This window comes from Loxodonta africana, chromosome 11, assembly GCF_030014295.1.
Source record: "Loxodonta africana isolate mLoxAfr1 chromosome 11, mLoxAfr1.hap2, whole genome shotgun sequence".
Taxonomy (NCBI): Eukaryota; Metazoa; Chordata; class Mammalia; order Proboscidea; family Elephantidae; genus Loxodonta; species Loxodonta africana.
The window spans coordinates 85,829,928-85,847,898 of record NC_087352.1 but is presented as its reverse complement, the minus strand read 5'-3'; the positions used below and the strand labels follow the sequence as shown (position 1 = coordinate 85,847,898).

At 43.6% G+C, this 17,971-nt stretch overlaps 1 protein-coding gene across 2 annotated transcripts in view; it reads left to right on the top strand.

The window, feature by feature from the left end:
* The window catches only part of LAMA3 (laminin subunit alpha 3), a 126,511-nt gene that overhangs the window by 30,212 nt on the left and 78,328 nt on the right, over positions 1-17,971 (top strand). For both annotated transcript variants that reach the window (XM_064294644.1, XM_010586806.3), the window contains 2 exons: positions 4,983-5,092; positions 9,156-9,236. In XM_064294644.1, coding sequence (XP_064150714.1) covers positions 4,983-5,092; positions 9,156-9,236 — 191 coding nt within the window. The remainder of the gene's footprint in view (positions 1-4,982; positions 5,093-9,155; positions 9,237-17,971) is intronic.

Sequence of the window (17,971 nt, the reverse complement as noted above, 5' to 3'; positions counted from 1 at the left end):
AGAGCCCCCCCAGCCCAGGGCTCCCTTCTCCGCAGAGGCTCTCCCTCAGGGCTCCCTTCTCTGCAGAGCCCCCCAACACAGGGCTCCCTTCTCTCTGCAGAGGCCCCCCCAGGGGCTCCCTTCTCTGCAGAGGCTCCACCCCGGGCTCACTTCTATGCAGCGGCCCCCCCCCCCCAGGGCTCTCTTCTCTGCAGAGGCCCCCCACCAGGGCTCCCTTCTCTGCAGAGCCCCTCCCCTACAGGGCTCCCTTCTCTGCAGAGACCCACCCAGGCTCCCTTCTCTGCATAGGGCCCCCCAGGCCTCCCTTCTCTGCAGAGCCCCCCCCCCAGGACTCCCTTCTCTGCCTAGGACCCCAGGGCTCCCTTCTCTCTGCAGAGGTCTCCCAGGGCTCCCTTCTCTGCAGAGCCCTCCCCCAGCTCCCTTCTCTGCAGATGCCCCCCCAGGGCTCCCTCCTCTGCAGAGGCTCCATCCAGGGGCTCACTTCTATGCAGAGGCCCCTCCCCAGGGCTCCCTTCTCTGCAGAGGCCCCCCTCAAGGCTCCCTTCTCTCTGTAGAGGTCCCCCAGGGCTCCCTTCTCTGCAGAGGCTCCACCCAGGGCTCCCTTCTCTGGAGAGGCTCCACCCAGTGGTCACTTCTATGCAGGGGCCTCCCCCAGGGCTCCCTTCTCTGCAGAGCCCCCCACCACAGGGCTCCGTTCTCTCTGCAGAGGTCCCCCAGGGCTCCCTTCTCTGCAGAGCCCCCGTCCCCCCAGGGCTCCCTTCTCTGCGCAGGGTCCACCCAGGGCTCACGTCTATGCAGAGCCCCCCCTCCCCCAGGGCTCCCTTCTCCACAGAGGCCCTCGCTCAGGGTCCCCTTCTCTGCAGAGCCCCACCCCAGGTCTCCCTTCTCTGCAGAGGCCCCCCCGCCAGGTCTCCCTTCTCTGCAGAGCCCCCCACCACAGGGCTCCCTTCTCTCTGCAGAGGTCCCTCAGGGGTCCCTTCTCTGTAGAGCTCCACCCCCTCCCTTCTCTGCAGAGGGCCCCCCCAGGGCTCCCTTTTCTGCAGAGGCCCCGCCCCAGGGCTCCCTTCTCTGCAGAGGCTCCACCCAGGGGCTCACTTCTATACAGAGCCCCCCACTTCTCTGCAGAGGCCCCCACCACAGGGCTCCCTTCTCTCTGCAGAGGCCCCCCAGGGCTCCCTTCTCTACGAGGCACCCCCCCAGTGCTCCCTTCTCTGCAAAGGCCCCCCCCCAGGCTCCTTTCTCTGCCTAGGACCCCAGGACTCCCTTCTCTGCCTAGGACGCCAGGACTCCCTTCTCTGCAGAGGCTCCACCCAGGGCTCACTTCTATACAGAGCCCCCCCACAGGGCTCCCTTCTCTGCAGAGGCCCCCCACAAGGCTCCCTTCTCTCTGCAGAGGTCCCCCAGGGCTCCCTTTTCTGCGGAGGCTCCACCCAGGGCTCACTTCTATGCAGAGCCCCCCACCACAGGGCTCCCTTCTCTGTAGAGCCCCCCACCACAGGGCTCCCTTCTCTCTGCAGAGGCCCCCCGGGCTCCCTTTTCTGCAGCAGCTCCACCCAGGGCTTACTTCTATGCAGAGCCCCCCCCACCCAGTGCTCCCTTCTCTGCAGAGGCCACCACCACAGGGCTCCTGTCTCTCTGCAGAGGTCCCCCAGGGCTCCCTTGTCTACAGAGGCCCCCCCCAGTGCTCCCTTCTCTGCAGAGGCCCCCCCACCCCCGCCCAGGGCTCCTTTCTCTGCCTAGGACCCCAGGACTCCCTTCTCTGCCTAGGACGCCAGGACTCCCTTCTCTGCCTAGGACACCAGGACTCCCTTCTCTGCAGAGGTCCCCCAGGGCTCCCTTCTCTGCAGAGGCTCCTGCCTTTCTCTTTTCTCCTTGCCCTGCTTCCCTGCTTATTTTCTCCTTCTCCTCCAGCTCTCCTTGCCTCTTGTTGCCTCTGTCACCCCTTCTGTCACTACAGCCTCATCTTCCTCTCTGATCCCATGCACCTGCCCTCTCTGTTCCCATCCTCCTTCTTCAGCTTTCCTTCTTTTTATTCCCTGCCAACTGCCCCCAGAATGATTTATCTGAAATTCCCAGTGGACCCAGGGCTTCCCTACTTAAAATCCTCCTGTGGCCTCAGAGGCTTTCAGAGGGAGCCTGATCCTTAACAGGCCCTTGGGGGGCCTTCCTGCCTATGTCACCTGCCTCCCGACTCCACCCTCTGTGGACACAAAATGCAGCAGATTCCCTGCACTGGTGACCAAGCTGTCTCAAGGCTCTGAGGTTCTGAACACACTGTTCCCTGTGCCTGCAAGGCCCTCCTCCCTCCCCCCAGCTCTCCATCAGGCTGATGTCTCTGCTCCCACCCTCCATCCAGCAACTTCATCTCCAGGGGGCCTTCCCTGAGGCTCTGGAAGGGCCAGCTGTGCCTCCTCTTTGCTCTTACATGACACTGCATAGAACTTTGAATTCAACAAATTCAATATTATATTGAATGTGTGTATTTACAGTTATGCCCTGGTGGTGCAGTGGTTAAGCTAACCAAAGGATCAGCAGTTCCAATCCACCAGCGTTCCTTGGAAACTCTATGGGGCAGTTCTACTCCGTCTTATAGGGTTGCTTTGAGTCAGAATCAACTTGACAGCAACGGGTTTTGGTTTTTTATTTGCCCGCAAGTTAAGGTACTGACCATCCTTGTATCCCAAGCACCTGGCAGAGTTTGGCATACAGTAAGTGCCTAAGAGATGTTTGTTGTTAAGTGAAACTAGAAGATCACATGCTGTAGGAGTGGATGAGGGCTCCCTGGCGTTCACTCAGTCATTCCTGGAGGCTCAAAATAAAACACAAAGACACTAGAGAGGCAGGTGCCTCAAGTGTGCAGAACCGATGAAGATAGCTTCCAGGGTAGCCGTGCTTAACTGAGAGCCAGGGGCAATTTCAGACATTCTTATGGGACTTGGTCAAATAGCACAGGCTCTACCCCCTTCCCACAGTCTCCTGCCCTCACCCCTGGGCTTGGAAACACTCAGCCCTGTGGAGAGCAGTGTTCAGAGTGCTTCTAGCAGAACACAGATGGCCTTGCCGTCATTCTTGTTTCTTCATGTTCTGTTTCTCCAGGGTTTTTAGCCTTAGAACTAAGTAGACAGAGGACTAAAATATATGTGTTCAGGGTTGCACTTTAAAATTATGTCATTGGGAGTTGAAAAGGAAAGGACACTGGAGTGGAAAAGTAAATGATTAGTTCAAGAGAACCGTATGTTTTATGACTGAGTCAGGGCAGCTGAGGAAAGTGAGGGTGAAGGGTGCTTCGCGCCCTCACCTGACCCCGAGAGGGCTCCTCTGTGGAGCTGATGAGCTGCAGGAAGTGCCAGAACCCAAAGGAAAACCCCTTCGAATGGTGCTAGTTTGGGATGGAGGGGAGGATTCTAGACAGAAGCAGCTTCCTAGTGAAGATCAGATATTAATGTGTGAGCAGCATCCCACATTAAAGGCCAACCCAGTTCTTTGAAATACTTACTAATCCCCTGCATTTACAGCACAGTCGTATGTCTGGAAAAAATAAGAATCGATATTTTTAACATCTTAGTTGATTGTGTATTTCTCAGTTATTCAAGGGCTCATGAAGGATTGATTTGTCTAATTTGAGCCAACTGAGGCATTTAAGATTGAAGGACTGTCTTTCCTGTTCAGAGCAGTGCCAGGCCCTCTTGTATTTCCAAGGATATTGTTTTTCCCAACCTGGCTTCGTATTTTATTAAACAACCCACATGCGTTAAAGTTTCCTGCTAGGAGCACCTGTGCATGAGAAAAAAAATACATAAGCAAGTTTTAAAAATTATACTCATTTCAGGCCATGTAAATAATGCAAGGAGTCCCTGGGTGTGCAAATAGTTAACGTGCTGAGCTGCTAACCAAAAGATTGACAATTTGAGTTCATCCAGTGTCAACTCAGAAGAAAGGCCTGGTGATCTATTTCTGAAAAGTCAGTCATTGAAACCCTATGAAGCACAGTTCTACTGTGACACACATGGGGTCGCCATGAGTTGGAGTTGACTCCACAGCGACTGGTAGTTAACACAAAGTATCTCTTTAAAGTCCAATGTCCATAGCAAGGGGAGTTTCCCCAGCTATTTCTGTGCTTATTATTAGAGTTATATTTAGCTAAAAATTCCACGAAGTAAACCAGTTCTACACAACCCACTAGGCTGGCCTCAATAGACTGCTCAGTTGCAAAGTTGTATTATCTCAATATTTTGCTCTAAAGAATAACATTCATGAGGCATTGACTCTAACAAGAAAATAATTGGATTTTCATAAATAAAAAGCTTAATTTCTTGCTTCCTTGGAACACTGGAATTAAGCTCAGAGCTTTTTTCAGCTACTGTATAAGTTTTTATTGTTTTAACAAATTCCATGTATTGAAAACGTATTTCAGTTTCATTGCTCTTCAGTATACCATTGTTAGGTGAATTATGAAGTCAAATGAAGTTAATTTTCATGGAGGCAATCCTAAGAGGAAAAGGGAAAGGAATCTACATTTGCCGAGGGCCTATTATAGTTTCCTCTTTTAAATCCTCCCAACCATCTTGGGAAGTAGATATTTTTCTGATTGTACATTTTAACAAAATTGGAATTGTATATGAATCACACATCGATAAAATTGATATGTAAAAACAACAAGGCTCAGAGAGGTGAAGGAACTTGCCCAAGATTCCACAGCTACTGTGTCAGAGTGGGACATGCATGTGGCTGGTCTCTCCGCACTACACCATGCCTCCGGACGTTAATCGTCACCTAACTGATTGAAGGGCACTTACGTCTTTTTTTTTTTTTAGCACAAGCAATGCTTGGCTAGACAAGGAAAATACATGGTTGGTGGAGCTGATATTATACAGAGTCAGAGGGCTCGAGTTAGAGTTGTGTGAGTAGCTCAGGTTACAGTTAACTAAAAAGCAGTAAAAGTAACTGGTTGCTGTTGATTGTGCTTTTCATTCTGTCCCCAGAACTGTCAGCACAACACTGCTGGGGACCACTGTGAGCGCTGTAAAGAGGGCCACTACGGGAGCGCCCTCCACGGATCCTGCAGGGCCTGTCCCTGTCCTCATACGAACAGGTACTGACAAGCTTGGAAACAGTCTATGGGACAGAAAGTAGTTTAGTGACTTCATATGGCTGGGGGGAGAGGGTTTGGGGAATGGAGGGTGACTGCTAACGGGTACAGGGTTTCTTGTGGGAGTGATGAAAATGTTACAGAATTGATTGTGGCGATGGCTGCACATTATGTGACTGTACTAAAAATCATTGAATTGTACACTTGAAATGGGTGAATTGTATGGTAAGTGAAATACATCTCAATAGAACTGTTTTATATCTATAAATACATATATAGTTATACACATATATTAATGTACAAACAAAAAAAGCAAAACAAAACAAACATAAATCCCTATTCCAAGTTGTGTTCTTCTGGGCCATTCCTTTTCCTTTTTTGCTGTTTAGTCAATGGTTAAACACTTATCGAGCATCCATTATAGGGCCAGGGAAACTGAAGTAAAGAAGACTGGCAAAGTCTCTGATCTCATGGGACTTTATCTGGTATGTATGTGTGTGTGTGTTGGAAGTCACACTCAATAAACATCTCCGTAAATAAATCAGAAGTATGATTTCAGGTAGGGAAGAATGCTATGCAGAAAATTAAAATAGGATTATGTTAGGGAGTGAGTGACTTTATCAGAGAAGGCAGTGAAGGAGGGCTTTCTGAAGTTGTTGAGCAGGGATCTGAATGGTGATCTGGAAAAAGCCATGGCAATATCATCGGGATGAGGGTCCCAGGGAAAAAGAAGGCAAGAGGGAAAGGTCCTGCAATGGCATGTTTATGAAACAGTAGAAGGCAGGGATGACCGAAGAGCGGTGAGTGAGAAAGTGGTAGGAAATGAGGTTGGCAGGACAGCCAGTGTTCAGAGCATGTAGATGGTCTGTAGGACTTTTGTGGGCCATGATAAGGCATTGTATTTTATACTCAGTGTGATGAGAAGCCACTGGATAGTTCTGAGCCATGAAGTGGCATGATCCAAACTGTTGTTTAGGCTCCAATATGGCCAATGGACCATGTAGGCATAACCAAATACCATTTGTCCTGGAATCAGTTCCAATGCATGGCGATGTCTGTGTGTTAGAATAGAACTGTGTGTGCTCCACTGGGTTTTCAATGGCTGCTTTTTCAGAAGTAGATCGTCAGGTCTTTCTTACGAGACACCTCTGGGTGGACTCAAACTTTTGGTTTGCTTTTCATGGTAAATGGGACATGTTCTGTTTTGGTTTGGCACCTTGTAATACCTTTACTTATCTTTACATGTCCACTGTGAGATCCAAACAAAATATAACAAGTAATCAAGTGAAGCAAGAGTTGGTTTGAAAATCAGGAAGATAGTGATAAAGTATCAGTAGTACACAGGCTCAGAAGCAAGTGTGGCCACTAAGGCTGACTCTATCAGTGGCTATCAGGGAAATAGGCCAAGGCTTAATATTATCAGAAGTTACATGCCCAAGTATGGCTTTTCTGGACATATATATTTGAAATATCCACCCTGCTTTGTTATCTATGAATTTAATATACTTTAAGCCTTCCCAGTCCTGCAACTCCATTTGTAAAGGGATCTATCATTGACACTTGCCTCGGCTTGTTTGAACATGAACTAGAGAAAAGAGATAGCACCAAGGTTTCCACTGGTGTGCTGGAGAAAAATTTTCCTCTTTAGGTGAAAAGCATGTTGTTATCATCATGGTCAGCCTGCCCAGCTTCCAAGCAGTTGAAGTAACATGTATCTCCTCTGATTTATCAATAAAGCTCTACTTATTTTATGTTTGTCCTTCCAGCAGTATTAATACTGCTGACAAATTTCTAACAGTCCCTTTGGAGGTACACTTCTGTATCCATCTAATAGGCCAGGAAAGATTTTTCAGATAAGAATTCTTTTACCAGAGAAATGATTTGTCAATGTTGTTAGGTGCCACCAAGTCAGTTCTGACTCATAGTGACCTTAGGTACAATGGAAAGAAACACTGCCTGGTCCTACACCATCCTCACAGTCATTGTTACGTTTGAGCCAATTGTTACAGCCACTGTGTCAGTTCCATCTCATTGAGGGCCTTCCTCTTTTTTCGTTGACTCTGTGCTTTCCCAACTATGATGTCCTTCTCCAGGGACTGGTCCCTCCTGATAACATGCCCAAAGTATGTTAAGACAAAGTCTCTCTATTCTTGCTGAGGAGCATTCTGGCTATACTTCCAAGACAAATTTGTTCATTCTTCTGGCGGTCCTAGTATATTCAATATTCTTTGCCAACACCATGATTCAAAGGCACCAGTTCTTCTTTGGTCTTCCTTATTCATTGTCCAGCTTTCACACACATATGAGGCAATTGAAAATACTGTGGCTTGGATCAGGTGCACCTTAATTCTCAAAGTGGTATCTTTGTTTTTTTTTTTAACACTTTAAAGAGGTTTTCTGCAACAGATTTGACCAATGCAGTACATCTTTTGATTTCTTGATTGTTGCTTCCATGGGCGTTGATTGTGGATCCAAGTAAAATGAAATCTTTGACAACTTCAGTCTCCATTTATCATGATGTTGCTTATTGGTCCAGTTGTGAGGATTTTTGTTTTCTTGATGTTGAGATGTAACCCATCCTGAAGGCTGTGGTCTTTGATCTTCATCAGTAAGTGCTTCAAGTCCTCTTCGCTTTCAGTGAGCAAGGTTATGTCATCTGTATATCCAAGGTTGTTAATTATTCTTCCTTTAATCTTGATGCCGTGTTCTTCCTCATATAGTCCAGCTTCTGTGATTATTTGCTCAACATATAGGTTGAATAAGTATGGTGAAAGGATATAGCCTTGATATACACTGTTCCTGATTTTAAACCATGCAGTATCCCCTTGTTCTGTTTGAATGACTGCTTCTTGGTCTATGTACAGGTTCTATATGAGCACAATTAAGTCTTCTGGAATTCCCGTTCTTTGCAGTGTCATCTATAATTTGTTGTGATCCACACAGTCAAATGCCTTTGTATAATTAATGAAAATGGAGTTATTTCCTCCCCAGTTTACATGAGTGTGATGTTCAATGAGCGGGGGCACTAGTGGTGCAGTGGTAGAACTCTTACCTTCTATGGTTGAGGCCTGTGTTCAGTTCCCAGCCAGTGAGCCTGATGTGTAGCCACCACTGGTCTATCGGTGGAGACATTTGTGTTGCTGTGCTGCTGAACAGGTTTCAGCAGAGCTTTCAGACTAAGGTGGACTAGGAAGAAAGGCCTAGTGATGTACTTCCGCGAATCAGACAGTGAAAACCTATGGATCACAAAGGTCTGATCCACAACTGATCATGGAAGTGGTGCAGGACCAGGCAGAGTTTAGTTCTGTTGTGCATAGGGTCACCATGAGTCGGGGCCAACTCAACTGCAGCTAACGACAACAAATATTCAGTGAACAGACACAGACATTTCATAAGATGACGGGGCTTTTTCATGGTCTCTTTGTTAAAAAAAAAAAGCTTCTTCTCAAATATATGTCAGTTTAGAATTAAAAGAAAAAGAATCAAAATTCCACAAAGTGGTTTGAAAAAGTACGAAAGTCATGAACGATGATGCCCATAGAATCCCCGGGCTAAGTCGAGCATTCACCGTGTCTCAGTCCTTTCTGGGGCTTCGAGGGTCTGACCCCACCACCGCCTTTTTGTCCCAGAAGGCAATGGGCCAATATAAAAGAACTAGAATAAACAAGGAGAAAATTTGAAAAAAGAATCAGAACTCTCAGTTCTTTTTCTGCCTAGACTTGTTTTACTCCTTCCTTGTTATTCCTGGAAAAATGCTGTCGTAATCATCTCTTCCAAAGCGAGTTACTTTATTCTGTCTTGAGGGAAGGAATGTATTTCTTCTACAAGCCAAAAATAAAATAAATGCCTTCAGCCATTCTTCACCGCAGTGTGCCCAGTGTCAGCTGAAACAATTCATCATTATTCCTACAAATCTTGACGGGCAAAATTTTCTTCACACAAAAAGTAGCTAGAAGACCTGCGGCTCTGATTTTCACTTAATACAAGTCAGTTTTTTGTAACAAAAATAATGAGCATAAAACCTATTGACTTTTATTTTCACTGAGGCTGTTTTTTTGTCTTCAAGCTTCGCCACCGGCTGTGTTGTGAATGGGGGAAACGTGAGGTGCTCCTGCAAGCCGGGATACACAGGAACACAGTGTGAAAGGTGGGTACTGCCCCTCCTCGGGGGTGGTGGGAGGGCTTTCCGGGCAGGCTGCTGCGGGCACCAGCCACGGGCAGGGCTTTGCTGGGTGGAAGCTCAGAGCTAGGGGTGGTGCTGTTAGTTTCACCGAAGGCTGGAAAAAGACCTCCAGAATAACACAAGACTGCTCACTTAAAAAATCATTAACTTCCTTCTTTTCCTTGCTTGCTGTTTTTTTTCCTTGCTTCAGAAATTTGACTATGAGGCCAGCACATCATATACATACACCCACATGTAGCCCTATACAACCTCCTACATAACCCTACGCACCCCCACACACACCCTCCATAATAACCCAGTGCTGTCAAATCGATTCCGACTCATAGCGACCCTATAGGATAGAGTAGAACTGCCCTGTAGAGTTTCCAAGTAGCGCCTGGTAGATTCGAACTTCCGACCCTTATGGTTAGCAGCTGTAACACTTAACCACTACGCCACCAGGTTTTCTCCCTCCATAGTAAAGGGGTCCCTAATGCCTTACACGAGGGGCAGTTTTGGTTCATTTGTGGAATTCTTCCCTTCTATGCTGTTTTTATGCTGGAGACCCAGGCCCCATTCCTGGGTCAGTGGAGGCTTGCTTGTTGTTATGATGCTGAAGAGGTTTTAGCAGAGCTTCCAGACTAAGGTGGACCAGGACCAAAGGCCTGGCGATCTACTCCATGGCAGCTAACAACAATTCCTCACACATATAGCTACACCCCTACATATCTCTACAGACTCCCTTCCCCCCACGTATCCCTTACATATCCCTACGCTGATACACATCTCTGCATACCTCTACCCAACACACATCTCTACTACCCCCTATATCCCTGCGTACCCGTACCCCTCACGTGTACACATCTCTAGATACTGTGCTCCACATACTGCATACTAGTACACACATACTCCCGTGTACTCACACATACCTGCGTACACACACTTCTGTACTCCCCACGCTGAACACTCTTAAGGGCAAAGTCTCTGTCATAGTCACTTTTTTTTTTTTTTTTTAAATAGTATGTTACTGTGTTTTTGGTGAAAGTTTATACAGTAAACTAAGGTTCCCATTTATACGCTTTGTTCAGTGACATCAGCTACGTTTTTCACAATGAGTCAGCGTTCTCTTCCACTGCATTCTCTTTGCCACTCTTCTGGCCCTCTCGTTTCCCTGCCCCCGTATCTTCTCATCTTGCTTTGAAGTAATTGGTGGCCTTTTGGCCTCATACAGATTTTTCTTTTTTTTAAACTAGAGAACCATACTCATGGGTAATATCCTTTTTTGTGTGTGCCACTATGTTATTTTGCTAAAAAGTGGACTCATGGGATACTTGTGGTTGAACGTTTAAAGAATATGTCAGGGCGATAGTCTCAAGGAGTCCTCTGGTCTCCATTGGTCCAGCAAGTCTGGATTTTTTAAGAATTTGAGTTCTGTTCTACGTTTTTCTCCCATTCTATCAGGATTCATCTATCGTTGTCCTATTCAGAATGGTCAGTAGTGGTAGCCAGGCACCATCTAGTTCTTCTTGTCTCAGGGCAAATGAGGCTGTAGCTCGTGTAGGCTCTTAGCCCTGTAAGCTAGTATCTTCTCGGAGGCTTTGGTTGTCTTTTTTCTCTTTTGTTCCTGACAAGTGGATGTTAATAGTTGGATCTTAGATGGCTGCTCACAAGCTTTAAAGACCTCAGATGCTACCCACTTTACAACGTGAACTTTGTGAACTGTATTATGCCAGTTGACTCAGTTGTCCCATGAGACCAATGTCCTAAGCCTTCAAACACGGAAAACCAATCTCTTAAAGTGTTTGGTTATGTCTGAGAGGTGTCTGTAATTGTGTCCTCTATGAATATATATGCCTATACTCACATATCTTTACTTACATGTATATATAGTTACTTCTCTCTGTGCACACATATGTATGCACCTATGCCTACTTTTACATACCTGTACACCTTGTATGCCTATATGCATACATATGTGATGATACACTTGGTTTTTTTTTTTGGCTATTGTTGGTGTTGTTGTCAAAGTATATACGTCAGATTCGTTAGCGCAAACATCCTTTTTTCTTGAGCGCTTCCCAGTGACATCATTTACTTTCCTCAAGCTCTGCTCACTGCGCTCGTATTTGGTGCTCTTTTCCCATCTCCAAAAAATAACAAGTATCTACAATCTAAGGCATGGTTCCCTTCTCCTATACACCTCCCTGGTAACCACCAACAAACAGTGGTCTCTGTATGTGTATCTTTTCTTGTCTTCATATAAAAGTGGAATCATATAATATTTGTCCTTATGCAATTGACTTATTTCACTTAGCGTTATGTCCTCCAGGTCCATCCATGTTATAATATGTTTCGGGAACTCATCGCTGTTCTTTACGGTTGCATAGCACTCCATTGTATGTATGTACCACATTTTGCTTATCCATTCGTCAGTTGATGGGCATTTAGGTTGTTTCCATTTTTTTCCTACTGTGATTAAAGCAGCAATGAACATGGGTGTGCATCTATATGTCGGTGTCTCTTTAATGAGATCTATTTTTTTTCCTAGGCGAGGGGTTGCTGGGTCATAAGGTATTTCTGTTTCTAGTTTTTTGAGGAAGCACCATACCACTTTCTGCAGTGGTCGTACAGTCCCACTAGCAATGGATGAGGGTTCAAATCTCACCACGTTCTTGCCAACATTTGTTGTTATCTGTTTATCAGTGCCATTTTAGCCCAGGTGAGATGATATCTCATCGTAGCTTTGATTTGCATTTTCTAATGATTAATGATCATGAGCATCTTTTCATGTGTTTGTTGGCCTCTTGTTTGTCCTCTTTGGTGAAGTGTCTGTTCATGTCCTTGCCCATTTTGTCTTTTTGTTGTTGAGTTTGTTGATGTTTTCTATAAATTTTAGAGATTAGGCCCTTATCAAATATGTCATTTCTGAAGATTTTTTCCTCAGTCTGTAGGTTGTCCTTTTACTCTTTTAATAAAGTCATTTGATGAGTGTAAATTTTTAATTTTTTTGCGATCCCAGTGATCTGTTTTGTCTTCTGCTGTTCAGGCATTTGTTTGTTTGCATGTGTTATACTTGTTAGCCTAACTGCTGTCTTTGGGAAGATTAGGTCCCATAGTTTTCTCCCTGTATTTTTTTCCAGGAACTTTATAGTTTCAGGCTTAACATTTCGGCCTTTGATTCATTTGGGGTTAGTTTTACTGTGTGGTGTGAGGTATGGGTCCTATTTCATTTTTCTGCAAGTGGATATCCAGTTTTGCCAGCACCGTTTATCAAAGTGACTGCTTCTTCCCCGCTGAATGGACTTTGACCCCTTGTCAAAAATCAGTTGTTCATAAACAGATGGATTTGTTTCTGGGTTCTCAATTCTGTTTCATTAGTTAGTGTCTGTCATTGAACCCATACCAGGCTGTTTTGATTATAGTAGCTGTAGAGTATGTTTTGACATACTTTGCTCTTCAATATTGCTTTGGCTATTTAGGGCCTCTTTCCTTCCCATATTTAGTTGGTCATTAGTTTTTTCATTTCAGTAGATAAAATTGTTGGTATTTGTATTGGGATTGAATTGTATCTGTAGATCCCTCTAGGTAGAATTGACATTTTCACTATATTAAGCTTTCTATATATATATATTTTTTATTTATGTAGGTCTCTTTTGGTCTCTTGTAGTAGTGTTTTATAATTTTCATTGTATGACTCTTTTATGTCCCTAGCCATATTTACTTCTGAATCCCTGGTGCCTAGCGTGGCACTGGTCCCATAATGGAGTTCAGTAAATGCTTGTGACACAAAAGAATAAATATTACAAGGGTGTATACTCAATTATAAAGGCCCACAGAGCCAAGCTTTAGCTATGCATGAACAAATTTTTGTGGTTAGCTGCCGTTCATATGGCACTTTTCTGCATGTTATGAAGGGCATAAAAGATACCTCCTATCTAATTGGGAAGATGAAACACACATATTTGGAGAATGTAACAGTATAAGGAAAGGTACGAAAGATCTAAATGAATCATACAGGCAACATATTTTTAAATGTAGAATAACTTTGTCATAAGTCAATATATATTTATGATAAAAATTATATAATACTGGTACGCAAAGAACCAGTAAGGCCAGCACGCCCACACAGCCCTGTATACTTTTACATGCTCACGTACCAAAAGCCCTTTGCCACTGTGTTGATTCTGACTCATAGTGACTCTATAGCACAGAGTAGAACAGCCCCATAGGGTTTCCAAGGAGTGGCTGGTGGATTCAAACTGCTGACCTTTTGGTTAACAGTCAAGTTCTTAACCACTGCAAGCCCTATTAATCATTTGCTTACAGAATACCACTGTTAAAGGCTTGCTGTATTTTTGTTGTTGTTGTACAATTCGTACAGATTGTTTCTGTGTGCACATACTTTTTTTAAAACAAAAGTAGATTCCTGTTTACTTCTGTTTTGACTTGTTTTCTCATTTAATAATGTACTACCAACTTTTCATACCAATAAGTATTCATTAACATCATGTCAGTGACCAAAAATGTTTCCCCTGAGGTTCCATAGTTCCCTACTATTAGTCTTTGGGAGTCCCTGGGTGGTGCAAACAGATAACATGTTTGGCTGCTAGCTGAAAGTTTGGAGGTTCGAGTCCACTCAGAGGCACTTGTAAGAGAGGCCTGATGATCTGCTTTTGAGAAATCAGCCATTGAAGACCCCATGGAGCACAGTTCTACTCTGACACACATGGTGTCGCCATGAGCCAGAATCCACTGGATGGCAATTGGCTTTTTGTTCATCTTCGAGATCATTTTACTGTTCTCCATTTAAAGCAATACTAAAATCAAACCCTTACAGCTAAATACTTGTGCACATGAATCGTTAAATAAATTGTAGAAGTGGATCCCTTGAGTCAAAGGATGGGCACATTTTTCAGAGCTGTTGATACTCTTTGCCAAATTTTCCTCCTGAAAAGTCATCAATTTACATTCCTACCAGTAGTGAAAGAGATCTACTGCCTGCCCTGGATAGACATTAAAAATGATAGATTTTTAAAATAGCTACCAACTAGATAGCAAGAGAATGGCATTATATCTTATTTTAATTTACGTTTCTTTGTTTGATAATCTGGTTGGTTTTTTTTTTCTTTCATTTGTTAATCTTACTTTGTGATTTGCTTTCCAGATATTTTACTCATTTTTTTCCCCACTGAAGTGATCTTTTATTTTTTCATTGATTTGTACAGATTCTTTGTATAATATATTATATAGAAGAAATTAACCATAATATATAGTGCAGATATTCTCAGTTTGTTATTTTCTTTTTCGTTTTGTTTTTATAAATTCTGGATATACAAAGGCTAAGTTTTATAATAGTTTTTTGTTTTTTTTTTTATCCTTTAGAGTTTCAGCCATTGGTATCATGCTTAAAGAGGTTATGTAAATATTTATGCATTTTTTTTTAGTACTGTTACGGTTTTATTTTTGACATTAACACTTTTATTTTGGTGAAAGTTTGTAACATAGCCTTTGGGTGCCACGGCATTTTACATGGCAGATAGATTTGAAGTCAACAACTTAAGGCAAAAATTAGCCAACATTCAAGCAATTTTGACTCTCCCAACATACCATCTCTCAATAATTCAGGGACCATGTTGCATGGAATATACATGGTATTTGGTTCCACCCCAGGAGCATACTTATCAGGGTGAGATGTCCATGCTAGAGGCATGAGGGAGCCAGACGGATGCGGGAAATAGCAGATTCAGCCCAGGGTGCGTGCTCATTGAGTGAAATGGGGACAGACGCTCCGGCCATTTTCCCTTCCTCACTGTAGAACGCTCGCTCTCTTGTGTGTCTCCCCCTCCCTTTTGCCAAGTACATTTATTTGAATTCACTAAAGTAAAATGTGTATATACAAAATTTCCATACATACTTGGATTTTTTTCTGAACATTTTATTTGGTTCCTGTGCCATTATTACTTCTGTATCATTTCTGGAAGTATAAAATGCCTTTTAATATTTGGTTGGGCAAGGCTCCCCTTATTACCGTTATTTAATTTTTTCCTTGACCGTTCTGGCACATTTATTTTTCTGGATAAATGTTAGAAGAATTTTACCGAATTTCAAAAACAGAAAATTAATTCAACCAGATTTCAGTAAGGAGTGGCCCCCTCTGGATTAGGGTTGTCTGAAATGTTTTATGGACAAAGTGGGATTTAGGTAGATCTAAGAGATGACAAGAACCCGATGGAGCTGGAAAGTAGAGGTGGAAGGCCAGCTGAATGGGAGAAGCAGTGCAAGAAAGCCCAAGGGATGGAGGATAGTTGCCATGTTGTGGAAGGCAGGGAGTGCCTGATTATGGGGAACTCTGAGCAGTGGCTGGGGAGTCTGGAAACTGTCCTGTAGTAAAGGGAGCTATCTGAGGTTCTTTTCCATTTTTCATTTCAGGAAGAGGAACATTTCCCACACTTGTCTCACATCTATTCTTCGTTCATTTTTCAGTGAAAAATGTATAGAGATCCTAGTATCTGTCTGGCATAGTGCTAAGCAATGGAGACACCGCAGCTAACAGAACATGGTCTCTTCCCTCAGGAGTTTTACAGTCCAATTGTAAAGAGATGTAGCAATAACCCACTGAGATAGAAAGAAATGACATCATGGGGTTAAGCCGGGCTGTGATAGGTGGGTATCCCTCTAGCCTTGAAGGGTGAGGAAAGGAAGGGGCTGCTACAGTGAGATAGGAAGGATGGGTGGGCATGGTGGGGTTGGGAAGGTGTTCCAGGCACTGATTTAAAATGTTACAGGACTCCCATTTGTGTTGTTGTTGTTGTTATTGGTTGCTGTTGAGTCAGCTTCTAATTTAATCCTCCTTATGGTTCTTTACAATGAAGCAGAAAACAGTAACAGGCTTGATGAGACTTTTTTGGCAGGCAGCTCATTTGAAAAGAGAAATTCTTAATTAACAGTTATCCCAGCTTATGTCTGTTACATTTAATGTCTTAAGAAAGTAAGCTGTTGTTGTTTTCTACATTTTTTAAAAAAAACTTTCACAGGTAAATGTGAATCAAAAATTTTCATTTGTTAAACATTTACTGACTGTTTCTGGCCTCCCTCCTGGGACCTGTTGTTAACTACACAATGGTAAATACCAGAGCCACACATGGTGAAGAGTAAAAATATGTACAGGGAATCTTGCTGGGTAGAGGGGGCAGCAGCCTGGCGGAGGGAGTTAGGAAAGGCTTCCCAGCTCATACCAAGCTCTGATTGTCTTTTTCTCCCTCAGCCACTTGGAGCCACAGATGACAAATGTGTTCTCTGCTCTTTATTTGCTGTACCAATGTCCTCAGTGAAATCAGGAAGTTTTTCAGTCCACTGTTTTAGTCACTACCATAAAATGAGAATCAGGGAACCAGTTATTTCTCGTGATCAGTAACAAATGCGTTGTAAGAATAGGGAAGTAGTTGAATCTAACCTCCTGAATATTTATGTGCCTTTAATGTAAGCTACTTTATGCATCTGTTACATGGCAAATTTAGATGTAAGTGAGACATCTAAAACATTGTTTTCAAACATAGATCTTCTGCATAGCATGGTTTGTTAGGTAGAATAAGAGGCTGGTCATGTGAAGTAAAGCCTCGTTATTCATACTTACCAACCTGCAAGAAGACTAGGAGAAGCTGCCTCAGTTACCTTTTCTATAATTAGGGGATCCGTAGTTTTTCTACTTCCTACCTGCTTTCTGAAATATAATAATTCAAAATACCAGGTTGTACACATATATAAGGTTAAGACTTCATCACGTCTTATATCGATCACCACCCCAACCGTTGCCACTAAATCAGTACAGACTGATGGCGCCCCCGTGTGTGTCAGAGTAGAACTGTGCTCCATAGGTTTTCAGTGGCTGGTTTTTTGGAAGTAAATCATCAGGACTTTCTTCCGAGGTACCCGTTGGGAGACTCAAACCTCCAGTCCTTAGGTGAGCAGCCAGGGGCATTAACCGTTTACACCATCCAAGGACTCCCTTATAATAATGAGTGCCTGTTATGTGCAGGCATTTTGCTAGATATTTTTCTACATTATCTCATATCTATCAACCAAAAAGATATTAACTGGATGATTCACTTATTCATTTATTCAACAAATATTTGATAATATGTGCCAGGCACTATCCCAGGTGCTAGGATATAGCAGTGGGCAAAGCAGCCAAAAAATACGTACATGCATAGAGCTTACGTTTTTGTTGGGGGTGGGGATGGATAAGGAAACTGAAGTTCAAAGGGTCAAGACACCAGCCTTAGATCACAGAACTAGTAAGTGGTGGAGGCAAGAATCCAACCAAAATCTTCCTGATCCAAACTGTGTGTCTTTTGTACTGTATCACCACTGTCGCCATTGATAAAGCGCATTTAACTTGCTTCACAGTTCTTTGATGAAAAGCTTAAATTTGGGAAAGGCAGTCAAATACCATATTTCCTTGATTGTATCAATTTCAATGACGGTAAGACTCATCATACCCCAATTTAATGACAGTGCTTTTTTGGGTGGAGGGTTGTGGAACATCACTGTTAGGCAGATATATTTTTAATTTACATCCTAATTCCAAAAAATGGTATTATGTGCTTTTAATGGAATCTGGGAATCAAGGAAATATGGTCTTTAAGCTTGTGAATGAGCAACTGAACACTGCCCGGTTCTTACCATTAAATTATCTAGAGTAATAAAAGCTCTAGGCAAAG